This window comes from Gadus chalcogrammus, chromosome 13 (assembly GCF_026213295.1).
Source record: "Gadus chalcogrammus isolate NIFS_2021 chromosome 13, NIFS_Gcha_1.0, whole genome shotgun sequence".
In the NCBI taxonomy this organism is placed as follows: Eukaryota; Metazoa; Chordata; class Actinopteri; order Gadiformes; family Gadidae; genus Gadus; species Gadus chalcogrammus.
The window spans coordinates 9,621,308-9,637,423 of NC_079424.1; the positions used below are offsets into that span (position 1 = coordinate 9,621,308).

Sequence of the window (16,116 nt, forward strand, 5' to 3'; positions counted from 1 at the left end):
GCTTCCAGGATGCTGCTGGGTCATTCAGGAGGCTTCTTACCTTCATGTGTCAGCCTCAATTTCACCCTCAACCACAAAGCACCACCTTCCAGGCTCTTCTGGACTTCCATGGGTAATTGCAGATCATTTAGGACCCCCTGCCTGCCATGGCAGTAATTGGAAAGTTAATCTGGAAATACACTCAGGTCAGGTGTCCAGGGTTTTCAGTCATTCTTCTGTAGATCGTTGTGAAAGCGAGGGTTGAGTTCTTTCTTCCCACTCTGTCATCGTAAGAGCATCAACGCGTATGAATCTTTTCAAATTCCCTCGCCCCGCTTTGAAGGGGTGACGTGGGACCACCTGTGTCTCCTCACGCTCTCCGCTCTCCAGATGTCTCCTGATGGTCAGGAGAGCCAGAGAGAGAGGGAGAGAATCCCCTTTGATAAAAACTAATTTCACACAGGAAAAAAAATAATTGGCATATAATAATTGGCTTCTGTTAAATGTCTATATGCGATACAGGTGGTTGCCTTGGCATCGGTTGTTTCGCTTATGGTGCGTTTTACCTTTTCCTTTCCAAAATCCCATTCATGGAAGACTTTCAGCCGAAATGACTGAGTTTGTGTTGCTATGCGATGAATGATTGATATTTTAAATTCAGAACAGGAAAATTAATTCAATTAATTTTCATTTATTCATTTGATTTGTAATTAGTAATTAATTAATATAAACTCAAATGCCATGAAGGATAGCTACAGTTTACCTAATTGGAGAAAAACTAATAGGGCTTGACACATTGTTTAACATGAATATCATGAAAACGGAATCTGTAGCTGTTTGCCATCATCCACACAGGGCCTTCCAGGATCTGTTTGTTAAACAAACTAAACTTTGTTTAATGTGAGAAAATAACAATGCGCCATAATCCTTCTCCCCATTTAGTAACCCAGGCATATGGCTAACGACCAACACCGTACATGGTCTAATGATGTCCATGGGACGCCCCACATGATAAACCACACCTGGGTGAAAACACGGGTAGCAGCCGCAGCTGTTTTAAAACAGCCTGATTATGAAGAAACAGCTTGTGGCCGGTAGATGTTTGGGGTTGATGTATGGCGGATCCCCGGGGTTGCTCGTGTAAGAATGATGTCCGCTATCTTGCTCACATGGTCAATATTTCCCCGGCAGCAGCGTCGTACAAAAAGCTGCTTGGCTTCCGTTTCTCTCGTAATACAAAGCCAATAACACATTACTTAGCGTGCCGGTATTAAACTACACTAACACCCCCTCTCTGTGCGGAATAGTGAAAGTAGTGCAAATCTGAATAAATATTGGGGGAAAACGTAGATTTTTGTTACTATGGTTTCAGATGAGATTAGATTAACCGAACTTGATTACAGCTGACTGATCGGTGAAAGGGATGGTTCTCGCCTCGAGCTACGGCCTACTTTACAGAGAAAGGTAGCCTGTCGAAGATAGCGTTATGGATCACTCCGCCCAGTTTATTCACCATATGAGCCCGAGCACCTGTCTCGCTGGGTCTCTCCATCCGCCTTTTTAAGCGCCTCTCACTGGCGCGCCGAGGAAACCTCCCAGCGGCGGTTGCTGTAGTATGTTGTCAACGGAGAATCGCGCATCAAATTTACTTTTTTTGGGATTGCCTTATTCATTGAAGACTTATTCAAACTAGAAAGGCTGTAAAAAGTTATTGATATTCTGCTCCCAATGTGATATTTTTATATATATATATCGCTCGAAATAGGATCTGAAGCAATGGGGGCGTTTGGAGTGATGATAGGGATGTTGCATTACGCCGGGCTTTATGTTCAGATTAACACCGCTTTCAAGACTGTTGGATTTGGCGAAGTAGACAATTACCTCACTGGAAATGGTAATTTCTAAACACCTTCTTTGTTTCAATCGATTGTAAGCCTACTTATTTGTGTATGTTTAACACCCAAATGAAGTACCAAACGGAGTTATGAAGTATCATCATGTGTTGTAGTTACAATTTGTAATGCAAATCGTCAATGTTAATCAAATGATTAACCAATAGACCATTGTAAATGTCTATCTATCTATCTATCTATCTATCTATCTATCTATCTATCTATCTATCTATCTATCTATCTATCTATCTATCTATCTATCTATCTATCTATCTATCTATCTATCTATCTATCTATCTATCTATCTATCTATCTATCTATCCAATGTCTATCTATATTCATAGATATGTTTTCTCTTTTTCATCTGAAATATTATAGTAAGGGTTTTACATCATGTGTGACCTGGGTGAAAATACTTCATAGATATATTACATATATACATATATTTTGAGACATTATGATAGTTATTAACTCAATCGTAAAAAAACTCGTAAAAGTATAGTATAATACGTTGTTTTCTTTTCTATAATTTAAAAGTATATTAACAATTAATCGCAGCACATTTTAAATAAAACTGACATTTCTCTGTAACTTTTGCCAGGCAAACAATATCTCTCCAAAGTATTTTTTTCCCATAATGCCAACCCTCCTGCTGATATGCATGTCCATTTCAAAACAGAATACTTCTGCTGTTTGGGACACACGCCTGTGTGCTTGGCATGTGCGTGGTTCATCCAAACATAGTCTCTGTCTCTCTCTCAGAGCAAGCATGTCGCTGATGGAAAATAGTTTTGAGAGATTGTAAAGAGTATAAATATATTTATATTTTTTATTTGCATGAATATGGCATATGGTGAAAATCATGCCCGGGTTGCATTCATTCCTCCGGATATAGTCTAAAACACTCACTGTGTCATGCATGTCAGGTCCACAGCTTTTATTCTTTTGTTGACAACCGTTATTGTTTTTAGTATACCGTTAAAACGGCTTATGTTGAAAGCATAATAGGGTTACAATGACTTGTTGTCGTTAGTTTGTTTGCATAATGACCATGCTCCAAATTACACACCACTGCAGCTCTGTCTGTCTGTCTGTCTGTCTGTCTGTCTGTCTGTCTGTCTGTCTGTCTGTCTGTCTGTCTGTCTGTCTGTCTGTCTGTCTGTCTGTCTGTCTGTCTGTCTGTCTGTCTGTCTCTCTCTCTCTCTCTCTCTCTCTCTCTCTCTCTCTCTCTCTCTCTCTCTCTCTCTCTCCCTCTCTCTCTCTCTCTCTCTCTCTCTCTCTCTCTCTCTCTCTCTCTCTCTCTCTCTCTCTCTCTCTCTCTCTCTCTCTCTCTCTCTCTCTCTCTCTACAGTCCCCCGATAGATTTACTGTAATTCAATGATAAAGTGTGTGATTACCACTTCATCATCGTGTCTCCAACGGCCGTCCCAGGAGCCGGCCTCTGCTTAACTTCGTATCTTTAGTTCAATTTAACTTGGGTACAGAGTAGCTCTGCAATGGATTAGCTGCCCTCGACAGGTTAGAAAATCAATTAGTACCCTGCATCCAGAGGGAGTTAATTAAATAGGGTATTAACTGCTGTTTGTCCAACGCTCAGACTATAGGCGTAGAGTCACCAGTACAGAGAGCAGAGATATCCAACAATGGGACTTCGCTATGAAAGAGACCCTGCATATATTACATTGGATTAAGCTGGTGATTTGAAAGATCCATTGAAATTGCGGCTAAACATCACAACAAGCAATGTTTCTCTATCGTTGTGAAACAAGAGCAGCTGTTTTCTTGTGACGTTATCACCAGATGTTCCTGTGGCCAGGCATGGGTTGGCCAGGTTGGTGATGAATTGCCCCCCAGGCGGCGGCAGAGAGAGAGAGACAGAGAGAGAGAGAGAGAGAGAGGGAGAGAGAGAGAGAGAGAGAGAGAGAGAGAGAGAGAGAGAGAGAGAGAGAGAGAGAGAGAGAGAGAGGGGGAGGGGGAGAGAGAGAGAGAGAGAGAGAGAGAGAGAGAGAGAGAGAGTGTACTTCATGTAGAACGGAGGACCCTTTCTTATGTGCGCCGGTCCAGAGAAACCCTCCTTAGATGCTTGTTTATTTCCGATAAGAGTGGTTAGTCCCTGTCACAGTTGGCTGCTATCCCAATCCCCCCACGCGCACTATCACTGATGTGGGAACACAATACCTGTGTGTGTGTGTGTGTGTGTGTGTGTGTGTGTGTGTGTGTGTGTGTGTGTGTGTGTGTGTGTGTGTGTGTGTGTGTGTGTGTGTGTGTGTGTGTGTGTGTGTGTGTGTGTGTGTGTGTGTGTGTGTTTGTGGGGCTGGACATAAATACATTACAATTATCATATGTCGGGAGTGATGAGTAATAAAATCAGGGAATGTGTGTGTGTGTGTGTGTATGTGTGTGTGTGTACGTCCGTGTGAATGTGTGTGTGTCGTTATCAGGCACATTGTGATAACCTATCCATGTATCTCCTATCTCCCACCATCACCTCTATATACAACGTCTCCAAGGTACGGCAACACAACCTTCCTTCTTCCCCTGGCTTTGACTTGAATGGATGCTCTCATTCAGACCGTGGATCCGATGTGGGGCCAGTGGAGGTATTGTTGGTAGTCGTATTGTCAGACAGGAGAGGGAGAAAGGGAGAGAGAGAGAGTGTTTTGTTAGCAGTATGGTGGTGGAGGACCGGAGACGGATGGGCCTGGTGGCTGTTAATTGTCCTTCGAGAGCAGACAGATGTTATGAGGGGCAGGGCAGTATTGGGCTGAATATATATGCTGTAGGTTGAAAGGGGCGGAGTTATGTCTTGCCTTATTCCTGTTTATTTCACCAAGATATGTCACCTAAGATAAAAGTATTTATGAGTGGGTGAGGCTATTCGTAACTGGATTGTATTAAGCGTATTTTTACACTTTTAAATTCTACATGGTGTTCTTTTAAAACCTTTCAGATTATATTTTAAAGTCTGCTACTGCCGGCTGAGTTTGTGTTGGCCAATTATGAGCTTACAGATCTCTGCCCCCTGCAACATGATTAGTTAGAAAGTATATCGCCCCATTTACTCCGATTTGGCCCACCATCAGCCTTAAGATGTGAACCAATAGTCGTATTTTTGAGACAAGCCACATGGAGCCAACTGGGTTCGATCCCTGGCTTCACCATGAGTCTCTTTGGATGAAAGTGTGTTGGCCTGTCAAGATTATAGGAGGGAGTCCTGGTGGGATGTTGCTCAGATGCCAAGATTTAGTTGACTAATTAGGGTCTTAATATCTTCCAAGAAACTTATTTTCAGAAACTTAAAATACAGAGGTCAGCCCATAGTAAACATTGGGAGTTATCTATTTGCTATATAAATATATCTATATAGTGTATGCAGTTTCAAACAAAGAAATATTTGACGAAGAGAGAGTAGGTCAGTAAGTCATCTTTCATACTATCCCTCTTTGCTTTCGTTATTTAGTTCCCATTCTCCACCTGTCCACCAGATGTCATTATACTTTTCCCCTTGCTTCACTGATTCTGCCATCCCCATCGGCAATCACTTCATTCCCCTCACCTGAGCTCCCTTGTCAATCTTCCCACCTACACCTCCATCCCTCAACAGTCTCTCCCTATAGACCTGTAAACCAGTTCACTTTATTTGTTCCCTTGTAGGTCAGTTTTATATATTTATTTATATATCTATAATATATATATATATCCTGTTCCTGCTGCCCTGCTAGCACTGATCGTGACATAGTCAGTTGCATGATAGTATATATTTGTATGTGGTGACCCCTATAGAGCATCACTGGAAATGATCCTTTATGTATATATTTGACCACAGGCTACTCTGCTAAGTCCATAGCTTACATCTAATCATCCAAAGCAATACCTTCCGGTATGTATATAGAAACCAATATACATACCAACACAGAATAAAGCCCTCCCTCCAGGTCAGCAACACCAGCCAGGAGATAACGCTGGTGGCGTTCATGAGGGAGAGAGAGAGAGCCAGAGCCAGAGAGAGAGAGGGAGAGACGTTATCTCGCCCGGAGGCCCCCCAGCTCCGCTTCGTGGTGTCACCTTCAGCGGTGGCGTCCCAGCCGGCCCTGAAGTCTGCGTGCGTGGGGTGGGGAAGGGGGGACAGGCCCCTGCCATAGCTTCCGTCCCTGGGGCCTTGAGAAATGCAGTCGCGGAGCCCCGGCCCATCAGCCGTCCCAGGCAGACGGGCTCTCACTTGATTACCCACACCTTTTGTATTTCATTATTCTGCCTTCCACCTTGAACTGAGAGCGAAGGAAGGCCATTACTCCCTCTCAAGGAGGGGACTGTGGTCTTCACCACCCCCCTCCCCCCCTTACCGATACATAAACAGACTGCATAAACCGAGTTCTCTGCGGTTTGTTGTTTCCTTTGGGGTTATAGTGATTTCAAATTGTTTTGTTCCAGTCATTTGAAACTAGGCTATACATTAATCAGTTAATGCCGTTAATGGATTGTGCAACTTTTTGACTCTGTCACTGCAAGGTCATTATTAACATTGAGGTAAGTATTCATTGCCATTGTAAAATAAAAGACGACCAACAAATGAAGGAAGGCGTTGATATTTGCCACGTACTGAAATGATTTAACTTTCAATGGTTTTAAAATCTGCACTCTGAGTTTAAGCCTTTTAAGATTGGAAATAATATCTGCAGTAGGACTAATCTTCGTTATAAAGAAACCTTGCTTATTGTTTCCCACCGTAATCCTGCGGGCTTCTCCGGTTATTAAAAGTATTCGTCAAATCAGTGAGCCCTCTGACGTGGGAATCAGGTCTGCTGGCTTTTTGTGGCAGCAACGTCCCCACATCCCTTTTTTCTCACTGAATCTGTATGCCAGTCTGATGGAGGAGTCATTGTTCTCGTTTTAGTAATCTCAGATCCACCGTCTATGTTGCAACAGAATATCTGGGGGGAGACGGCACATGGCCTGGGCTGGAAACCAAAAACGGAAGGGGCAGAGTTAAGCCTTGTTTCCTGTTTCATTACAGGGAAATTCGACCAAAGTAAAACGCATTAGTTTGAGTGGATACTGGATATAGCTTTCTAAAGAGCCTTTTAACACAATTATTTATACATTGGCCAGTTTACACAGAGTTTATGAAACCTTTACAGACACTTTTTCACAGTTGACTAGTGCTGTCTCGGTTTGTGTTCACAGTTATTAGCCAATTATGCGCCTACAGATCTCAAGCAACATGATTGGCCTTAACAAATTAGAAGCAAGAGGCAAACGCCCCGCTCAGCCAGTTTTGATTATTCATCATAGGTCTGGTCTGTGGAACTACCATTTTAGAAGCTGTCCTCTCTGTGGGGATGTGTTACTGCTCTTCAGTTTAGAGATGTCTGTACTTAACCTGGAGATGGAGTCCCCATAGCACTCTCAGCTGTTAGCTTGCAGCTGAGCCCCTCTTCAAAACCCCATCTTTCTATCTATACCCTTGACCTGTTCTTTGCTCTTACACACATACGCCGTACCCACTGGTGAGTTGGTGTGCTCTTCCTTGTTTGAGTTATGGGTGTGTTGCCCTTCCTTTCACAGCGTCTATTGATATGCAAAGAAATTAAGCATCTAACTCTAAATTATTTGTTTTGGAAATTAACAGCTCATTGATGAGAGATATGAAAAGGATAGGTTAACAGTGCTTCCAGAATGCAAAGGTCAAAGTAACATTAACATCAATAACTATTCAAGGAAACATCATTCAAATATTTTTTTTGTTTGATTTGAGTGGGTCAGAAGACAAGAAGACGACAATCTCTCACTGTCTCTCTCTCTCCCTCTCTCTTTGTTTGCTCAACAGTTGGACTAGATTCAAGTTCTTTGTAGTTAGCCCCCTAGAATTCTTACAGAGCACAGCATCCCAACGGGTGGAAGAGAAAAGGGCGAGATGGAGAGAGACAGAGAGAATGACACATCCACCTTTGTGCCACTTGCAACATATCCATCTCCGTTTGCATGGCACTCACAGAAAATCAGATCGAAGCGACGTCTACTTCTGGATTCAAGCTGTGTGTCTTCATTTCCTCGGATATTGTACACACTTCAGCCTCTCTTCATTTCATTATTTTCCTCCCTTTCGTCTTAAATCTTTAATGAGTTTTCAGTGGATAGGCCTATACCACCACACCAGCAGCCATCCCTTTGTTGTTTTGGACCTGAATATATTGGTGCCCGTGAGCTAACACAGTTAAAACTGCACCCAGGGGCACATTTTTTAAATCTGTGTGCTTGCATCAAAACAAGCCTCACATACCACCTCTAAAAGTGGATTATGACAGTAGTCCCTTTATGAAAATCTATACTGAGAAATGGCAAGGGCAGGCAAACACATCCGTCATATGAACAGTAGCTTCAGCCTCCTCCGAGGGGAGTCGCTACTTATCGATATCGCAAGGCGCATGTTTTGCTCATCATGCTAACATTTATGAGCGGTGAATATGTTTGCATCGATTGGATATGGTTTGTTTAATACACACAACTAAACCGTCTGGAATTATTCTATGAGCAGACTGTGTTGGGTCTTCCATTGACATACGCGCTGTTGTCTCACAGGGGCATCGATCAGGGAATCTGCGAAGCCAAGCGTTTTGACAAGTGTCAGATCAATAAAGCCAAGACAGAGAGGAGGAGGAGGAGGAGGTGTAGGAGGAGGAGTGAGAGCCATCAGAGACAGGAAGGAGTTTGAGCCAAAGGTTTTAACATCCATCGATGGTGGTGGCATAGTACTGATGCTAGCTTCATTATGTATGTCTTCTTCCTTTGAACAGTTGATTTAACTCAATGAAATACATATGGAGTAATGTACATTTACATGAGCTGCATTGTACGATAAATACTAAACCTAACTGCAGTTGACGCATTGAACGACAAAATCGTTTGATTCCATACAAAATAAAATAGTGTTGATTGAAAATGCAACAGCATTATGTTATAAAGCATTTGCATTTCTCGCATAAAAAAAAGATGCAAAAAAAAAAGGCACACGGAACATTTCCGCGGGCAACTCTGTTTTAAGTACATTCATAGTGTTTGTTTTAACCTTTGTAGGACGACTCTCCATCTGCTCAGAATAAGAAAAGATACTCAACCTTTCTCTCTGATCTTTGTTGCAGTTTCTGACTGCCTGGTGTGATTGGAGACACAATGAACGTCTATGTGTGCATGTGCCTGTGTCTGTGTGCTTGAGTAAATGCTTGGGTGTGTATATCTGTATGTTTGTGTCACAGCAAGCCTGGAATACTTTTTCTGAAAAGAAGATTATTTAGCAATGGCTCACACCCTGGAAAGCCTGGAAGAGTGGCAGCAAAGGAAGATTCTACTCTTATACCTTGTGCACACACACACACACACACACACACACACACACACACACACACACACACACACACACACACACACACACACACACACACACACATACACATGCATACACATACACATACACATACACACACACACACACATCTCAGAGCTGGGGATCAGAATGGCAGTGAAGTGACCTTGCAGGCCTGAACCTGGTCCCAAGTGATCTTTACCTCACCACCCAGAATGAGGACTTGCTCCTGCAGATCCTGGTCCTTCATAGCCCTTGGCTGCACTTTAAAATGGAGAAAGAAGAAAAAATATTGATGTGTGTGTGTGTGTGCGTGCGTGCTTGTGTGTGCTTGTGTCCCTTATCAACTTTAATATCAAAACACTGGAACTTATGTGTGTTACTTTGGCGTGTGTCTGTGTCACTACAACAGCAAACCTCATATCCATGTTTCTTTTGACAACATTTTTCTATTCAGTGCGACAGATGTTGCTGTCACCCCTCTGCCGCTAAGATATTCCAAGGACATATATAACAATCGAGACGATTTCTCATACAGAAACTTTTTTTCAATAAGGTACGTGCAGCTCTCAGCTGTTAAAGTGAAGACTTTTGACAGCAGTTCTATGTGGCTGGGATGGGCTGATATGTTTAATGCATGCAGGGTACAGAGCGATGTCTTCCTGTTTGATTCATGCTTTCCAAGCGTTGGGGAGAAAAGTGAGTTTGAGCCACTATAGCTCCGTGGGCTGGGGGCCCTATGGAACCACTGGAGAGAATCAGTGAGCAGTCACACACCTTGGGATTCCCTGCACAGCAACAGAGCGTTATGAGGAGTAGTATAGAGGAGTCGGATACATCAGATTGTCTCTGTTACTGCGCAACAGGCGTACACACATAAACGCGGACACCTACACACACACACACACACACGGACCATCACACACATCCCAGCAAGAGATTGAAAAAAAAACCTGAAATGACCTTGTAGCTCTCTCAGCTCCAGTTGTGGACACACACACACACACACACACACACACACACACACACACACACACACACACACACACACACACACACACACACAAAGGGAATGACACGGCCAATAGAAGGTATCTTGGATTTTTTTGTATCTATATTTTTGAAAGACTATTTTAAAGGAATAAAAGCTGATTGAATACGATAAATATTTAGTCATGGCAGTCATTGAAGAAATATTTAACATGTCATAAATTAGCCAGGCACTAGTAACCATGATTCAAAACTAAGCTCCTACATTGAAATATTGAGGCACAGAGAGCCAACTCAAAGCACTGTAGCATGACCCTTATGAGTCATTGTTTTGATTGACAACTCTGAGAGAACAATATGTTCTCCTGTGTCCGTGTACCAAAATTCACCTGATCTCAAGGATAGGAGTTTGTTATTTGCCCTTGGATCTGTCAATCTTTCAAGAGGAAAGAACAAGAAGGAATAAAGTACAGCAGGAGACAGCAGTGGAAAAAGAGAGGGGAGGGGGAAAGATTTAGAGGCAGAACCTAGAGTGTGAGCAGTGTGTATTTAATAATAACATTGTGTGCTGCTGTTTTGCACAAACTCAAGCTTTTGTTAAAGTAGTATTTTTATCGGCCATCCTCTCGAGACAGAGACAGCTAGATGTAATATTCCTCAATAATATTGATGTGATTTTAGTTTGAATGCAATGCCTCTGTAAGCACGAGTAATATTCCATAAACTTGTCCCTGGTGATAGAATTCAGCGGTATCATGCTGTGTTTACTTTTTTATTGCTCATATATTTATAGGGTAAGAGTTAGAATGGGCCAATTGGCATAGTACATTTTGTATCTCTTCATAATTTGTATTATCGCTTCTTACTTTAATTAAGTTCTATCCAAATCTGATTGTCCCAACCACTCCAGCCCTATGAACCATAGACATAAACAGATTGACGCCGCATTGGCCTATGGATCATTCGTCAATGTCGCCCCCATATTTAAGAGGCCAACACTGGCCTGTAAACAAAGACAAGTAAACAGGGAGCTTTTCTGAATAAAAAGCACCGCAACGCGTACCTTTGTCAACTGATTTAAATTAGTAATTTGTTATCAAGGGTTTATGATCTACATGGAGTAAAACTTTTTCTTTTTACAAAATATATATTTTATAATTGAATGTGATCATAAAAATCTGCTAATTTCCATGTGTTTTCCCAATAATTCAAGGGGGCACGGCAGTTGATTAGTGCTATTGGTTTTCCTTGAAAGCAGTGACACACTTTTTATTTCTACTCAGTGCAGTGCTGGGGTTTGCTCTCTGAGAGAGTTCATGATCGGCGGCCTAATATCAAACGCAAAGCAATCTATGTAGAGCTGCACACTGTTGTTCCTGCCCTCTCTCAGTCTTCGGCCAAATCCCATTTCTACCCCTTACCCCTTCCCCCTCCCCCTTGTTTTGAAGGGGTAAGGGGAAGGGGTAAAGGGAAGGGGTAAGGGGTAGAAATTGGATTGGGCCTTCACATCTCGCTAGTATTCAGAATTTCTTACCATGTTATTAACGTTACTGCCCCTTTTGAATTCAATCTATCTACCGATATTGGGACGTTTATTTAGCAGCTCCTTAATGTATCTCCCTGCAACCCCCAGGAGACGTTCCCCTACAACACAATATAGATTCTAACACATTTCCCTAAATGTCCTCGGCCCTGCAAATATTAGGCTAACAAAAGCAATACAAAGAAATCTATTAGTTCAGTAGTTCTCATGCAGGCCTGTGATATTTTCACATGGTCATTACATCGATACAGCCAGCAGCAGGAAGAGAGTGAGAGGGGGAGGGGGAGAGAGAGAGAGTGAGAGAAAAAGAAAGCGAAATAGAGGGCAGGAGAGGGGTAGAGCATGTTTTAGAAGATGTATAATCGAGGGCCTAATGGAGTGTGATGCCATTTGTGGCTTGTGATTTGGTTTGTACGCATTGTAAACCTACGTGGACGGCCTGAGGGGCCACTTCGCTGTACATGAAGCAGATTCATTCGTATGCTACAGAAAACACGGTCTATGCAAGGTGGATTTGGCACTGAACTGATCGTAATGATTGACATATTATTTATACTCGCTCTGATGTGTCTCAAGGGTTTACATTGTATTTGGTTCTGGTTTGAAACCCGATGTCCGCAGCCTTCATGGAGACATCCTGGAGCAAACCTAACCCGGTTCCTCTAAATCAAATTCCTGATAATGAGTTATTAGTCTGCATGTTATGCTAAATAACTATGATGTTGTATTTTGTTTGATTGGCTCTGAAGAGAATACTGCCTGTATGGTTTATGCAAGCAGTGTACTCTGCTTGAATAAACTGTTCGTTATTATATTATTGTCATTCTGTTGTTGATGTGTCCTATTGTCTCCGTGTTGCATATCAAACACATTGGATTCATATCTTCAGACGCTGCATCTTAGGTCACGTCCTATGATTATGCCTTATGTCTTTATGTGTACCTATTCTGATGCCATTGTCTGAGTTGTCTTCGGAGAGCTAGTTAAAAAGATTGAGCATTTGATGCTGTGTGTGTGTGTGTGTGTGTGTGTGTGTGTGTGTGTGTGTGTGTGTGTGTGTGTGTGTGTGTGCGTATAATAATGACAATGCATTTCCGGCGACAATCAACTGAAAACTCTCCCATCTACATAAAAAAACAATCAAATCAGGCTAATTTAATTGCATACACATTAAGCTAGCATTAATTGATACATGAGTTACAGGGAAAGGCTATGCAAATTACAAAAGTAATTAAAAGCGAGTAGTTCGACTTATTACTTCACACAACGGATGCAACATTATTTTATACGGCATGTTTTTTTTTACCCGTCATGTACTTTTTCTTAGGCTTCGCTTCACATGAGTTTTCTTATCCTTAAGTGCAAATGACACCCTGAATACCACACATTAGTCATGTGCCAGTTGATTAATACTCCTGCAGAATAGATTACAAAAACATGACTTTTTCCACCAAACTCTCAGTCAAATAACCAGCTTTCATGTCCCTGGACTCTCTCTCTCTCTCTCTCTCTCTCTCTCTCTCTCTCTCTCTCTCTCTCTCTCTCTCTCTCTCTCTCTCTCTCTCTCTCTCTCTCTCTCTCTCTCTCTCTCTCTCTCTCTCTCTCTCCTCTCTCTCCCCATCTCTCTCATATTTCTCTGTTCTCTCCCTCCCCAGCGATCTTCACCGAGGTTCCCCATGACACGACCACCCAGAGCGGGGAGGATGTAGAGATGGCCTGCTCCTTCCGGGGGGCCGGCGCTCCGTCGTACTCCCTGGAAATCCAGTGGTGGTACTCGAAGAAACACGGGAGCTGGCAGCAGCAGCAGGAGGAGGAGGAGGAGGAGGAGGAGGAGGAGGAGGAGGAGGAGGAGGAACGCCGGGCAGGCCAGATCATCAGCACCAACCAGGTGAGAAACAGGACATTGGTCCTGGAATACAATGTGACTGAATGTGTGAATGGCTGGCCTCAGAAGAAAAAGGCCAAGAGCTATTCATAGTGTTAGTAGTATGATTATCAGTTTGACTTTAAAACAGAGCAGCACTGTGTGTGAAATGATCTGCTTTTCTGCATCTAGCTGTGCTGCCAGGGGATTCAACTAAGTATATCTTGCAGTAAATTACCTTTTGTGTTAGCGCTATGAACGCACACTTCGCATTCAAATTAGAATGTAATTAATGTTTTTTTAACAGAGGTTTCTTACAGATCAGAAAGAAACATTATTATCTGTCTTTTTCACAAGAAGAATCTTTTCTATACCATTTTAAAAGCAACAGGTTGGGTTAAAAGACTACAGTAATTTGCCTATTCACCCTTTTTTATTTGGATTGTACCTCCTCTATTTCCTCCACTCTAGGCTAATAGAGTCTCTTTTTTTTTTGTAGGAGAACACAGAGCCATCATTTATTATGGATGACTTAGCATCCCACCAATGTAGTCACATCTTGCTCACATGCATCATGGAGACACACATGCAATATTAGCCACAACAGAGAGCCAGCGGCACAGGAAGGGATTGATAATTGCTGATTAGCATTCGCTAGCATTTGGGAAACATGTTAGCTTCCCCAACATGAGGGAACTCAGACTCCCCTCTTGCGCCTCGAGACACTATAATTGGCACCAAAGAAGAAATAGATTTTTTAAATCACTGTCTCTCTCCTCCTGCATTATTCATACCTATACCCCGAAGAATACCTTGTTGCCCCCGCACAGAAACTCTCATCTGAGTAGATTGGAGCATGCACGCACACATATTCACACACATACACAAACATAGAGACACAGACGCACTCACCCTCATGCACACACACACGCACACACATACACACACACAAACATACACACACACACACACATACACACACACACACACACACACATAGACACACACATACATACACTGACAGACATATTCACACGCACACAAACACACACACACACACACACACACACACACACACACACACACACACACACACACACACACACACACAGATACACACAAACACTCGCACACATGCACACATGTATACAAACATAGACACACACACAAGCAGACACTTACTCACACAGGCACAGATATATGTGTGCACATAGTTATTCAGGCATACATACACACACACACACACACACACACACACACACACACACACACACACACACACACACACACACACACACACACACACACACACACACACACACACACACACACACACACACATTACTAACACATATCCTCTCTGCCTCGTATGCACACACACATTGCTCATCAAGGCTTGATGTTGAGCAGATCAGTTATATAAAACGGCAAAGCTCATTGATAATGTTCTCTTTTAAAGTATAAACAACAAAAACAACTCTGCTTCTATAAAGCCTGTAGACAAGCTGCTAATTGTGGACAGTGCTCATCTAATCTTTCCTTTGCTCATAACATGTTCTTTATTAACTGTGTGCAGGTGGTGCCTCTGGAGCAGATGTCCAAGGATGCAACCAAAATAAGTGTGAGTTAAAACTTTAAGAAGCCCTAGACTTTCAGCGCCTGGACTATTTGTATTGATTTGTTTATTATATGTTTGCATCCCTGAGCAAGATGTTTTAAAAATGTAGGAGAAACCACTTAGCAGACGCATTAATCAAAAGCAATTGAGGATGAATTTATGAATATAATCAATAAGCATTCAGATAGGCGTCATCTTGCTCAAGAACCATTCGGCTGCCAATCAAACACATTCGAGTCACTTTGGATTGAAGCATCCACTAATGTTTTTTTTCTGATTTTGTATTAATTTTATGGCCAGGCGAGAGAAAGGAAAATGGGTTGGATGTGAGAATGGATGAAATGCAGCATAGGATGGCAGGTTGGACTCCAACCTTGGTCACTACAAGGCGTATCGCCTGTGTAGCCATAGCGTAGTGCCACTGAGCCTCCAGCCTCTGCTGAGAACCACAGTTCAAATCCTCAAATAAAAAAAGCTTATCCTCTTGAATGCCTGACACCCGTTGGGGCCCACCAGGTGGTGAAGGTCGCCGGCAGCAACATCTCCCACAAATTGCGCCTGTCCAGTGTCAAGCCTTCCGATGAGGGCACCTACGAGTGCCGTGTCATCGACTTCAGCGGCAGCGTGCCCCAGCACCACCGCGCCCACGCCTACCTCCGCGTGGAGCCGCACAGACCGGGCCTGAGGTCTGCCGACCGGGACCAGACTTCCAGGGCTCAGCAGACCTCCAGGCACCAGGCGGCAGGCGGCCACCTGCATGCCCACCCCGGGCACCAGGTTGCTGGGAAGGAGCTGAACAGAAAAGAGGCCGTTGGTGGTGGTGGCTGTGGAGAGGACTGTAAGGTGCTGTAAGCTGGTGCATTTGAGGGG

General features: G+C 43.0%; 1 protein-coding gene across 1 annotated transcript; it reads left to right on the forward strand.

Annotated features, from left to right (window-relative positions):
• Positions 1–1,540: 1,540 nt before the first annotated feature.
• LOC130402374 (V-set and transmembrane domain-containing protein 2-like protein) lies at positions 1,541–16,098 on the forward strand. Its single transcript, XM_056606522.1, has 4 exons — positions 1,541–1,873; positions 13,420–13,625; positions 15,223–15,249; positions 15,763–16,098. Exons 1-4 carry the CDS (start codon positions 1,756–1,758, stop codon positions 16,096–16,098), a joined length of 687 nt encoding a protein of 228 aa, XP_056462497.1. The 5' UTR covers positions 1,541–1,755.
• Positions 16,099–16,116: the final 18 nt, after the last annotated feature.

Coding starts and splice junctions, on each gene's coding strand:
- LOC130402374 (XM_056606522.1), top strand. CDS start 1,756: ATGGGGGCGTTTGGAGTGATGATAGGGATGTTGCATTACGCCGGGCTT. Junction 13,626..15,222: donor AGGAGGAGGAGGAACGCCGG/GCAGGCCAGATC, acceptor CCTCTGGAGCAG/ATGTCCAAGGATGCAACCAA. Junction 15,250..15,762: donor AGGATGCAACCAAAATAAGT/GTGAGTTAAAAC, acceptor GGGGCCCACCAG/GTGGTGAAGGTCGCCGGCAG.